The sequence below is a fragment of the Lotus japonicus genome, chromosome 2 (assembly GCF_012489685.1).
Source record: "Lotus japonicus ecotype B-129 chromosome 2, LjGifu_v1.2".
Lineage (NCBI taxonomy): Eukaryota > Viridiplantae > Streptophyta > Magnoliopsida > Fabales > Fabaceae > Lotus > Lotus japonicus.
In genome coordinates, this window is record NC_080042.1 from 58,260,382 (window position 1) to 58,273,424 (window position 13,043).

A 13,043-nucleotide genomic window follows, 5' to 3' on the forward strand; every position below is an offset into this window, starting at 1 on the left:
TTTCATTTTGTGTACGTCATTGTCAAAACCTATGCTCATAACATTTTCATGTAGGCGAGATTAGCTATGAGAAACTAACTACAAGCCATATACATGCTTGGAGATGGTAAAAGTCTCCATCATCCGACACAAAGGAAAATGATAGATTCCTATCATTTCTTTCTCCCATAACCCACATGATATGGATGACACAGAAAGAGGAAGAAAGTGGGACCAACACTTGTTGAATTGGTCCCCTATTTGCTATACCAATTGAAGTATGTTTTTGGATGAACTTGAAAATGTGGCAGTCCGTCGGTGTGACTTTCTGGCATTTGGTTGGCAAGTAAGGCCACTTGCTCCTTTTTAGAACTTTGGTGAATCTACATTATTGTGTATGCTATCACACTAGAGGTTAGTAGAACCTTATTATATATACATGTAATTCTATAGAAGCCTTGGTGAACTAGCTGCAATATGTATCACTTGAAGCAGAACTACAAGCAGCATAGCCTCCTAAGAAGAACTTGCATGAAGAGGCAGAGAGCATAGTGCAGCCAAGGATGACTTGCCGGAGCAGGAGGCCAGGAGTTAACTCATGTTCATTGATTTTCTTATCTATCACTCCGACAAGTTGTCCTTGGCTATGTTGGGCTCTCTTCTTCTCATGTAAGTACTGCAATTAGGCAAAATTATTTTACAATCCGCAGCCACATTTGCGGCCGCAAAGTAAACAGTTTTGAAAATTTCACACCAATATCGCGCAGCTGTGATTGCAGCTGGATCAACTTGTATTTGTTTGCAATTCTCCAATGCAACTACAGCCTAGATTCCAATTTAAAGCTCTGATGAAGCCTTGTGTACAGAGCTATGATATTTAGTGCAACTTTATGGTGTTTTTCCAGGGTAAGTGATCAAAACTTGGTTGATATGGAAGTTAAGTTTTAAACTATGGGTTATTTACAACATTAACTCATTTGAGTCATTTCTGCATCTGTATCAGTCACATTTATATGTAAGTTTCCCATAATTTTAATATGAATTATGAAGGCAGCGCTACCAGAAATTAAAACTTTGACTAGAGATTGAACACGGTACAAAATGTCCCTTTCTTTTTGAAGTTGAACTCATCAGAAGTTTTTCATATTTTTTATAATTTGTTGGAGAACATAAGTATGTATACTTTGACAGAGTACGTAGTGTGAAAAATTCAGCGAAATTGGCTTGCTGACACAGACGTCCAGGACAAATATCAGAGAAGTGAGATGAAGGATTTGAAATTTTGAACATGAAGTCCTTGTAGGTATACAACATTAATTACATGTTGTTATTTCATTTTCTTTGACTTAGAACTACATTTTGATGGAAACTGGGGCTGAGACTCAATGTAGATCAACGTTATACTCAACAGAATTCCTTTTAGCCAGTTAACTCACAAGGATCATGAGCTGTTAATACTGGATTTTGATTTGGAGGAAGGATGCAATTTGGGAATTTGATGGAGATAAAAGCCCAAAACAATTAAGACGATTACAATTTCAAATTCATTAAATCTCTTTGGCATGTACTTCAGGAAGATATCAAAACGGTGCTAGATGAAATATTTGTTAGTATTATAAAATGTGTCATGGTTTTTACCTGTTGCTTGAAAGACATTTATCAGTGGACTGTCACGACCATGTGAAACAGTTATTAAAAATAAATTGCAAATAATGCAAAAACTCTCGTTACTTAAACACCTTGATTTTCTTAGTATTTCTAACTTCTTATTACATCACATAAACACCTGCAAATACTATGCTTGTTGCACATGTTGACCTTCTTTTAACATTGAGAGCAGTCTAAAGTGGACCATGCAATCTTAGGGTGATATGTTTGCTTGTTGTGTGCAGTTTGAGCCTCCAAAAATTTGTCTAGAAACAGAACATGTGTATGTCATGTCATAGATGTACAAGCCTATGGGGTCAAATGCCCCCACCTGATTTTCAATTTCAAAATTTACTTGTTTGATTTGAAACAAAAACATATTACTTAGTTATAAATTACAATGCTAATTGCTAAATTGCCCCCACCATAAAAAAGTTGCTCCCATGACTTATAGTAAAGAAAATGTGCCCCATGACTTTGTACGTATATTATACATTGAATACCATTAAAAATTTAAAATTTATCTACATTTGTGTTAAATATTCTAATTTATCTTTTTTCCCTTTCTCTGTAGTCTGTATAGTATTATGGTCTATTTGTTTTTAACATTCACATCATTATTTTAGTAGAAGTTATGTTGATTTTTCTATCCTTTTCCATATTTATAAAAAAAATCTTCATTTAATTCACTTATAGTTGTGTTGAAACCTTATATTTATGTAATAAATTTTGATTATTTTACATCTGATTAATAAATTACACCATCCAATTATTGATATCCATACCTCTTCCTCTGAACTCAATATGTCATCATCTCTTACCATTTGAGCTATCTTTTGGGACAATAAATTTTGATTTTAGAAATGAATGTATTTATGATTTTTTAGTAGTTAAAATATATTTATGAGAAATATGGTGTTCTATGACCATAAATTTTTTATTTCTATGCTAATTTTCATCTTCGGTAATTAAAAAATTTGAAATAGAGAAAAAAATAATTCAAGTGTGTGTAAGAATGAAAAAATTCTATGATGTATTTAATTTTTTTAATAATAGTGTATTATGTTTTTTTAATCTTACAAACTCACATGTATATTTTGCCCCCACGAGTTAAAATTTCTGGATCCGTCACTGATTATAAAATGTGTCATGGTTTTTACCTGTTGCTTGAAAGACATTTATCAGTGGACTGTCACGACCATGTGAAACAGTTATTAAAAATAAATTGCAAATAATGCAAAAACACTCGTTACTTAAACACCTTGATTTTCTTAGTATTTCTAACTTCTTATTACATCACATAAACACCTGCAAATACTATGCTTGTTGCACATGTTGACCTTCTTTTAACATTGAGAGCAGTCTAAAGTGGACCATGCAATCTTAGGGTGATATGTTTGCTTGTTGTGTGCAGTTTGAGCCTCCAAAAATTTGTCTAGAAACAGAACATGTGTATGTCATGTCATAGCTGAAGGTGTGAAAAACGACTAGAAAGGGGGGGGGGGGGTTGAATAGCGTTTTCAATATAAAAACTTTCCCCTTAAGATTTAAAGTAAATCTTTTCGGTTTCTCTAAGATAGATGGTGCAGCGGATAAAGATAGAGAGAAGAGAGAAGCACACAAGTATTTTATCCTGGTTCACTTGATAAATCCCTCAAGCTAATCCAGTCCACCCGTTAAGGTGATTTCTTCCTTCTTAGAATGAAGGCAATCCACTAATCAGATAATTGTTACAACTGCACTTGAAACCTACAAGTGACTAACAATACACTGACTTAGCTGTCACTAAGATTCACTCTCTTAGTCTTCTCTAGGATCCGATCAACCTTGATCTCCTAAAGGAATCACCACTAAGATTCACTCTCTTAGTCTTCTTAAGGATACTGACCTACCCGGTCCCTTAAGGAAAATCAAACAACTGTTTGAGGTTGGTGTTTACAAAGGTTTGCTTCTAAATAAGCTGAGTGTAAACTAAATAAGAACAGATGAAGAAAGTAGAGGCTTGAATCTTTTCTTGTATTGCAGCTCTTTGTTTTCTCTCTTTTCTTCAGCCTTTTATAGTCCAAGGTGCAAAGGATATTTCTGTTGAGAGAATATGACCGTTGGAGGGCATTTCTGGAACTTCCAGAACCTGCTGTGGCTGAACTTTGGTAGGTAGGCTTTTCAGAATAGTACACTGCTCTTGTACTTCTTGATAGAGACATTTGCCTTTAACCATTGACTTCTGATCAGAGTTATGCTTCGTGTTGGAACTTGTGAAGCTTGGTGATCAGAGTCAGAGGGATGCTTGGATCCTCTGACTTTCGTAACTTCTGCTTCTGGACCTTCAGAGCTTCTGGACCTTCAGAGCCTCTGGTCCCTCAGAGCTTCTGATCCTCTGATCCTCAGATCCTCTGATCTTCAGATCTTCTGATCTTCAGAACCTCTGATCCTCAGATCCTCTGATCTTCAGATCTTCTGATCTTCAGAACTTCTGACGAATATATCTTCTGGTGTCAGAATCAGAACCTGTTTGTCAAAACACTCAAGACAAACATTAGAGTATCATAGTTGTTCATCCACAAATAAATACTTGTTATTATCAAAACATAGAGTTGTACCACATGACCAAATCTTGATCTTACAATAGCAAATAATGAATATTAATTTGTAGTAACATAAAGAATGGTGTCCGCCCAATATGATAAAAAAACACAACTTTTATGATGTTTTCAACTTGAAAATTGTAGCACAAGAAAAAGTTAAAGAGCTTATTTGATAGCATAAGCTGTTTTGAGCTTATTTTCATAATTTATTCAAGATAGCTTATGAAAAAGAGCTTATATATAGCTTATTCTCAATTTATTTCAATAATTTTTTTAAAAGACCTTATGAATAAGTGCTTATGTCATAAGCGCTTATGACCATAAGCGCTTAGCTAAGCTGTGTTTTCCTAAATCAGACCAAAGTATGTTTCTTTTTTGAGTGTTCACTTTAGCAGCGATTAAAACCACAACAAAAGAGGAGATTTTTGATGTTACGCATTGTTGTGCTGTTCACCCATAGTTACCATTGTACTAATAAAACTTAACTTAAACAAACGTTAAATAATTGTATGATAAGTTTTGTTGACTATAACAATGTGTTGCGTTCTAAGGTAAGCTTAAGTAAGAAAGGTACAAAAAGCTAACCCTAGCAGAGCACTAAAATAGTAAAGACGTAATAAAAGGGAATATTCTCATTAATGGTCATAAAAGTTGGTGGTACAAGGTGATGACTTTCCCTTTTATAGAGGGGTATGGTCATGACATGGACTTTTCCTACATTTGGGCCTGACAACCAGGGCCCAAATCCCTATGCACATAAGACAAATCCAAGAGAATCTTCCAGCTGGCTTACGGGACCACTTAAAGGGGGCGAGAATCCTCGGTATTTCGCCAGTTCCCGCAATGTCTTCCTTCGTCCAGCTGATTGCTTGTTTTGGGCGGGCATGGAGGTCTTTATATCCCGCCCAGTCCACATGCCCCCAAGACATGAGGCTCAGATAGATTGAGTCGAAATGTCTTCATTATGCTATTTCATCGCCTGCCTTCATTACTCGTTGGGTGATTTTTGGTGAAGTCGTTGTAAATGTATTGGTTATTCTACATCGCCCCTTTCACATTTGTTGTTATATCGCCACTTTCCGCACTTTTTGATATGTCGCCACTTTTTATGTTTGTTGATATGTCGCCACTTTTTGCCCAACACGTTTTCTCAAACGTCAATCAAGTCTTTTTCACTGACACACGCAATCCTCGTTTCCCGGGATTCGTCATCATTTGCAATGAATGCAGTTTCCATTTGTGTGTCTCGAGGAGTTGCTTCGTTTGGTAGAAACCTAGGATGTTATGATGCCTTTTCACTTCACACTTTTTTCAAAATTTTCAAAATTTTAAATCCCACGTCGCTTCGCTACTTACCCCACTCATTCTCTCTCCTCTTTTCCCCTATAAACCTCTTTTACCTCTCTTCACTTTTTTACTTTCAAAGATTTTCTCACTTTCTCCTCTTTGAACTCCGACGAATCCTCCCTTGCTCCGACCGTCGTCATAGCGCGGTGTCTCCCTCTTCCCAACGTTTTCATTCCCCGTTTTAATCCCTCCTCCGGTGAGTCCCTTGCACGCTCCTCTTGTTTTGTTACTTTCTTTCTCGAATTTCTTCCCTCTGTTCATCTTCCTTTGTTCTTCTTTGGTTTTTTATCATGTGTTTTCCCAGTACATCCGCAAATAGTGCCAGTGCCTCTTCTTTTGAACTATCTCCCCCCTCAGCAGATGAAGAATCCTTTTCATCTGTTGTGGTTCTTTCTGATTCTCATACCGTTGGGAATGATTCCACCCTTGAGGAGTCTCCCACCTCTGTTCAATCCTATCATGATGGCTTATCCTCGCCTGAATGGCGAACAAATATAAGTTTGATTGAAGACAAGTGTCTGCTTCAATCTATCTAGGGTAGTGTTGGGTGTATCAACTCTCACCGATTGACCGCCCAAGGTTTTACCCGAATAAATCCCGCCACGTCCAAAAATGATGACCTGGCATTAAATGTTCTTCCTTGCGGCGAAGATGACTATGTTACTTTAAGAAAAGTAACGTCAGATGACTCGCCCGATTTCTTTTATGTGTACGGTTATTTCTTCACTGAACTAAACATAAAACTCCCTTTCTCCCCCTTTATCTGTCATGTTCTTACTTTTTTGAATGTGGCTCCCTGTCAGCTCCAGCCCAATGCTTGGGGTTTTATCCGTTGTTTTGAAATTTTGTGTGAACATCTCAGTTTCACGCCCACCTATCCTCTGTTTTTTCTTTTTTTATAAGTCAGTTTCAAAGAAACCCACTTCCGTTAAGTGGGTACCCTTGTTAGCTCGTAAGAAAATGAGTCGCTTTACCGCCCTCAAAAGCCATCATAAGGTGTGGCATAAATTTTTTTTTAAGGTTGCTGAGTCGCCCGAAATAAATAATTTGTTCCGTGACTCCCAAAATCGCCCCCTTTTTCCTTTCTATTGGATGAATAGTCCTCGTCGGAAGATTGTTGTTTCATCTGATGCGTTGGATGACTCCGAGCGAGGGGTGGCAGCTTATCTTCAATCATTGCCTGTTTTCTCCGGTCATGACTTGATTGAGGCGTCCAAATCTGGCACCCTAAATGAATTTTTTAGTAAGTTAAAAATCCTTGTTTATCTTTCGCTTATCGCCCTTTCATCATCCTAACTCGTACCATTCTTTGTGCAGCTACCATGGGAAAAGGCAAGTTTGATGCCAGCCCACAGAAAATGAAGGCGTTCCTCGCTCAGGCGGTTGAAGCAGCCAAAAAAATAGCCGCTGATGAAGAAAAGAAAAGAAAACCGGAAGGCACTTCTGATTCGGGTGCTACCAAAGATCCCAAGCGTCAAAAAACTTCAGGCGCTTCCGATAAGAGCTCTGGTGGTAAGGCTATGCACCAGACGACATTGAATCCTGCCAATCTTAGTCCGAAGACCAAAACTGCTGAGAAAAAGAAGGGAAATGACAATCTCCCGCCCCCTCGTAAAGATTCCCATTCTGCTGTTGTTCGCCCAAGTACTCCCTTTACCCAGGTTGGCTCAAGCGCCGCTGCTGCAGGCGATGTTGTCCCTGCCTTGCTTAATCTAACTGACCCCAACTTTGATGGTTTTGATTTTATGAACCAGACCTTTGACAATCGCCTGAGCAAAGACACTGTTGGACAATGCGACCCCAACATCGCTTCTCTGGCCATTCATCATGCTCTTTCTACCGCCAGCAATGTGGCGGGCCTGGTTAATTATGTGAAAGTTCTTTACTCTGCCAAACATCGCTTTGAAAAGAAAGCGAGTGAGTACAAAGCTGGTTATGAGCGCATGAAGGCTGATGTGGAGGCGCACAAAAAGAGCCTGCAAGAGTCTGAAGACAAGTGCGCCAAGCTTACTGAAGAGCTTGCCACTTCTGAGCTGCTCCTTAAAAAGACTAAGTCTTTGAGGGATACCATTAACTCCAAGCATACTATTCTTCAAGAGAAGTGTGAGAAGTTGGTGGGGAAATATGACCGCCTTAAAGAGTCTATCCTTGGCGCGCCTCGTATCAATTTGCAGAAGGTTTCATCAACGCTAAGGAGCAAATTCACGTTGTGGATCCTAACTTTGACCTTTCTCAAATTGGTTATCTGAAAGAGATTAAGGATGGCCAGGTGGTTGGCGATCATGACATTGCGCTTGATCTTCTTCCTAAGTTCACCTTTGAGAGTGATCTAGAAGAAGAAGAAGAAGAAGAAGAAGAAGAAGAAGAAGAAGAAGAAGAAGAAGAAGATGATGATGGTAACCAAGACCTAGGCGAGGATGATCATCAAGATCATGGTGGTTCTGGTGATTGCCAAGACCAAGTCGGAGATGGTCGCCAAGGTCGTGACAAATCTGTTGGTGATCAAGGCCAAGGCGACAATGATGATGCTAGAAATGAAAAAGGTTCTGATGCTCATGTGAGCCATGATACCACCAACCACGCCGAAGATCTTGCTAAGTTTTTCTCTTTTTGTTTTTGATGTAGGGCGAGGCCCGTTTTAATTTCATGCTTGTAATGGGCTCTGCCCCCGCCTCCTTTTTCATTAATGAAGTTTTTATTTCAGTTCAATTTATGTTATTACTTTTAAGTTGTTATTTACTGAGCTTTATCAACGTTTAGGTTTATGTACCTTAGCCAATTTTTCGACGAGGCTTGGTTTCTAGTGGCCACTAGAATTGTCAAGGCTTTTAATACTCAGTGGCGATACTTTCTTATTCCGAAAGGATTACTCGCGGTATTTTATACCTTGATACGACTTACGCCGCATAAATTTATAATATGAATCAAGAATAAACAATCTCTTGGAATGATCTTTTCATTGCTTTTCAAAACATGGGAACTATTGTCCCTTCATTTACACATATGCCGCCTCATTAAAAACCTTTCCTAAGAAAGGGAAAAAGAGTGCGGCTTCATTCATTCTTGTTGTTCCACTTAACTAAAGTACTGCTTCAAATGTGAGGCATTCCATGTTCGTGGAATCCTCTAACCATTCAGTTGTTCCAATTTATAGGCTCCACCTCCAACATCGCAAATTATCCTGTAAGGCCCGCCCCAATTGGGCGAGAGTTTGTTATGTTTGTCAGGTATAGTCTTCTTTCGAAGCACTAAGTCTCCTACCCTCATGGTTCTTGGGACCACCTTTGTTGCGAACTTCCTTGCAAACTTCACCTTTTCCGCCTCATTCCTTAAGTGTGCCTCTCGTTGTTCCTCAGGTAGCATGATTAAGTTTGCTATCAAATTCTCCCCATTGTCGTCCTCATTAAACCGAGCTACTCGCCAACTTCGGTTTTCAATTTCCACTGGAGCATGGCATCAGTTCCATAAGTTAAACGATATGGGGTTTCCTTCGTACTTGTCTGTTCAGTCGTGTTGTATGCCCAAAGGACGCCTGGCAGCTCCTCCGCCCAGAGACCTTTCGCCTCATATAATTTTTTCTTTAAGCCTTTCAAAATGACCTTGTTGGCTGATTCTGCCTGCCCATTTGTCTGAGGGTGCTCTACTGATGCAAATCGCATTTCAATTCCCAAATCTGCACAAATTTCAATTCCCAAATCTGCACAAAATTATCTAGTTAAATTGCTTGTGAATTGAGTCCCATTATCCATTACCAAGGCCATGGGGACACCAAATCTACACACAATTCGTCGTCATAGAAAGTTCCTGACTTTAGCGGCCGTAATAGTCGCCACTGCTTCCGCCTCTATCCACTTGGTAGAGTAATCAACCGCCACAATTATATACTTCATTTGTGCCTTTGCTACTGGGAATGGTCCTAAAATGTCAGTCCCCCACATAGCAAACAGCCAAGGTCCCATCATGGTTGACAACTCTTCAGGCGGGGCTTTGTGTAAGTCACAGAAAACTTGACACTTTTCACACTTCTTGACGTATTCCAGGCAGTCCTTCTTAATTGTTGGCCAGTAAAATCCTGCTCTCAATACCTTTACTGCCAATGATCGCCCTCCTATATGACTAGAACACACTCGTTCATGAACTTCTGCCATGATTCCCTGAGCATCTCCCACGTCAACACATTTGAGCATAGGAGACATATTTCCCCGCCGATATAACTCATCGCCTACCAGTGTGTAGAAACTAGCCTCCCTACGCTTTTCTTTTGTGTTAAAATTATCATCCTTTGGAAGGTTTTGGAGAAAAGTTTTGATTGATTCCATCCACGAAGGCTCGCCTTCCGTTACCGCTTTTACCGCCTTTAACTTAACTTCCACCAAGTCTATATTGGGGCGAGGAAGGGTTTCCTGGATGACTGTTTGATGATTGCCCAATCGTCCCGTACTGGCCAATTTTACTAGCACATTCGCCCTTTCATTTTGGCTTCTTGGAATATGTTCTATCCTGATCTTCTCTATTTCCATCATTAGCCTGTGCACCACTTCCAGGTATTTGGAAAGTTGTGGGTCCTTCACCTGATTCTCTCCTTTTACCTGCTTAACAACCAGTTGTGAGTCGCCTTTGATGAACAATTTCTGAACGCATAATTCAATGGCGAGCCTTAAACCAGCGATTAATGCTTCGTATTCTGATTGGTTGTTGCTCGCCTTAAACTCGAATTTCAGAGATTGCTCGATGACCATCTTGTCCGGGCTTTCAATAGTTATTCCTGCCCCACTTCCCGTATCATTGGAGGATCCATCAACAGACAGGACCCACTCTCCTTGTGTTTTCTCGCCTTCCGTGGGTGTTAATTCCGCCACAAAATCAATCAAGTTTTGGATTGTAATTTGCCCCCTTGGCTCATACTGTATATCATATTCAGACAACTCGACTGACCAATCGCCCTGACAGATCAGGTTTCTGGAGTACTTGCCGTAAGGGAACGTCACTTTTAACTTTGATTTGGAAACTTTGGAAGTATGGCCTGAGACGTCTCGCCGTTTTTAGAATTGCCAAAGCCGCCTTCTCGATTTTCTGGTATCGCAATTCAACACCTTGCAGAGTATGACTCACAAAATAGATAACCTTATGCTTTTTCCCCTCTTGAAGCAATACCGTACTGACCGCCCTATCTGTAACTGCCAAGTAGAGCATCAAAGGAACGCCTGGCGTGGGTTTGGATAGTACTGGTAATGTTGCTAATGATTTTTTCAATTCAGTAAAAGCTTGTTCACACGCCTCAGTCCATTGAAACGTCGAATTCTTCTTCAAACAAGTGAAGAACGAAGCTGCTTTGTCGCCTGCTATTGGCAAGAAACATGCTAAGGCAGCCATGCGTCCTGTTAACCGTTGTACTTCCTTGACATTTGTTGGACTTTTCATCTCCAAGATCGCCTTGCCTTTATCTGGATTTACTTATGTCCCTCTTGATGTTATCATGAACCCCATAAACTTTCCCCCTTGAATCCCAAATGAACATTTCTCGGGATTTAACCTCATGCGATATTTTCTTAGCTGAGCAAATGCTTCCTTAAGATCATCGCCATGTTCACTGGACTTGGCGGATTTGACAATCATATCATCCACATATACTTCCATGTTCCTTCCTACTTGGTTCGCAAAAATTTTATCCATGAGACGTTGGTAAGTAGCTCCCGCATTTTTTAAACCAAAAGGCATAGTTTTGTAACAGTAATTCGCCTGATTAGTCATGAACGCCGTACTTTCCTCGTCTGAAGGATGCATCATGATTTGATTATACCCAGAATATGCATCCATGAGACTTAAAAGTTCATTCCCGGAAGCCCCATCCACCAATTTATCAACATTGGGAAGAGGGTATGAATCTTTAGGACACATGATGACCCGGGTTTATATGATGTTTTTATGGTTTTTCCTTGTAGGTTTTGAGTCTTTTTCTTGTGTCTCATGTAGTGTTTCATGCATTCTCATGCATTTTTATTCTTTTCTTTAGTCTTTATTTTGTTTTGGTAATTTAGTAGTTTTATAGGTAGTTTTCTTGCATTTTAAGTAAAGTTTAGGACTTGCATGGTTTTGTTGTGTTTTATGAAGGACCTCTTGTGCTAATGAGCTCTTGGAGCTTCTAGAATCTTCCTTGACTTGTTGGTTAGGTTTGGAGAGCAGAAACTGAAGGAGAAAGATGGCCAAGAAGCATGGAATTGATGAAGAACTTAAAGAGGATTGAAAAGAGGAGTTTCAGAAGCCAAAAAGTCCTTTTCAGGCGAGCTTAAGCGCCTATGTAACACCCTCTAAACCCCGCATAATAATATATCATAAATCAGAGTAAAATGCATAACACAGAGGGTGTCACACTTATTCTCCAGAAACATAAATCAAAACACCTGTCATGCTCATAATAAATATATAAATTTTCCAACTTTAATGTCGCAACATCATATGCATAGCACAGCGGATTTATTTCAACTCCAAAATTTAACATAAAGAGAGTTCATAGGTAACTCTTAACATCAAGGTACAAAACTAAACGTTTCCCGGTGTTACATAAAAGAGCATGACTCCCCTAACTAAACCGTAAATGAAAGACTAGCTCCTCCAACTAACCCTCGCGAGAAGCTCCACTATCTTCGGTACCTGAGCGATGTTGCATAGAACATCATTCCAACAGAAGGGTGAGAACTCATATCATATGGATAAGCATAATAATAAATAATGTAAAAGCTTATCTATGCTCCACATAAATTACTCACATTCACTAACAAATAATAAATTATGTAATTTTAACATAATTAATCAAGTTCACAGTTATGGCAAATACTCCATAAATTATAGCTCAATTAGAACATATATAATAGTCTCTAATTACCACCACATCAAATCTCTCCAAAAATATCACCATAACACATATGACTCAAGTGATACCCGTGCAAATGCCTTTGGTACCAAAGTTGTTATCCTTAGCGGTATCACCGCGTCCACTCCAGACAGATAACCACCAATAAAGCCCTCGCTCTAGGCTTCAAAACCACTCCAGTTTTGGGACAAGTCACTAGCCTCCACGAGAACTAGCAAACATTGCCTCTTGACAACTATGCAGAGTGTATTGTGCAAAAATCAACTAACATATGCATATTCAGACCATCTCCAAGTCCTAATTATTTTAGCATATTCATCACCAGTTGCACAAAACACATATTACATGTTATCAATTATACAACTTGCAATCACAACAACTTAGCATCTCAAACATAACATCAATTCAGAAACAACATCATATAATGATTATTAAAAGTAGATGTAAATTAAATATAATTCATATATAACAGGCTCTGCAACTATTTCCTAAAGCCTGGATTTCTCTCTAAATTTTCCCAAAAACTCACGACATGCTCATGCTCGCCATCTCGCGACATCTCACTGCACAACTCGCCATGTCGCGACATCTCACGACATCTCCCTACGCAACTC

At 39.1% G+C, this 13,043-nt stretch overlaps 2 protein-coding genes across 7 annotated transcripts; one reads left to right on the plus strand and one right to left on the minus strand.

The window, feature by feature from the left end:
* Positions 1-319: 319 nt before the first annotated feature.
* LOC130738523 (uncharacterized) lies at positions 320-8,256 on the plus strand. Of its 6 annotated transcripts, XM_057590516.1 has the most exons (3): positions 320-885; positions 1,171-1,282; positions 1,371-8,256. In XM_057590516.1, the coding sequence occupies exon 3, from the start codon at positions 6,881-6,883 to the stop codon at positions 7,805-7,807; it is 927 nt and encodes a 308-aa protein (XP_057446499.1). In that variant the 5' UTR covers positions 320-885; positions 1,171-1,282; positions 1,371-6,880; the 3' UTR covers positions 7,808-8,256. The 6 variants fall into 6 exon arrangements, with proteins under 6 accessions (XP_057446499.1, XP_057446498.1, XP_057446497.1 ...); XM_057590515.1 differs by lacking the exon at positions 1,171-1,282 and having other exon boundaries at positions 321-885; positions 1,330-8,256; XM_057590514.1 differs by having other exon boundaries at positions 322-885; positions 1,171-8,256.
* A 428-nt stretch (positions 8,257-8,684) lies between these two features.
* LOC130736721 (uncharacterized) lies at positions 8,685-10,931 on the minus strand. The gene is made up of 4 exons (XM_057588512.1): positions 10,611-10,931; positions 9,559-10,501; positions 9,115-9,255; positions 8,685-9,001 (listed from the first exon to the last, which is right to left on the minus strand). The coding sequence occupies exons 1-4, from the start codon at positions 10,929-10,931 to the stop codon at positions 8,685-8,687; spliced, it is 1,722 nt and encodes a 573-aa protein (XP_057444495.1).
* Positions 10,932-13,043: the final 2,112 nt, after the last annotated feature.

Bases quoted from the DNA above. Each gene is read 5' to 3' on its own strand.
- LOC130738523 (XM_057590516.1), top strand. From the start codon at position 6,881: ATGGGAAAAGGCAAGTTTGATGCCAGCCCACAGAAAATGAAGGCGTTC.
- LOC130736721 (XM_057588512.1), bottom strand. From the start codon at position 10,931: ATGGCTGCCTTAGCATGTTTCTTGCCAATAGCAGGCGACAAAGCAGCT. The intron at 10,502-10,610 runs GCAATTCTAAAA...CTGATCTGTCAG, and splicing joins AAATCGAGAAGGCGGCTTTG to GGCGATTGGTCAGTCGAGTT. The intron at 9,002-9,114 runs GTCTCTGGGCGG...GCCATGCTCCAG, and splicing joins AAAATTATATGAGGCGAAAG to TGGAAATTGAAAACCGAAGT.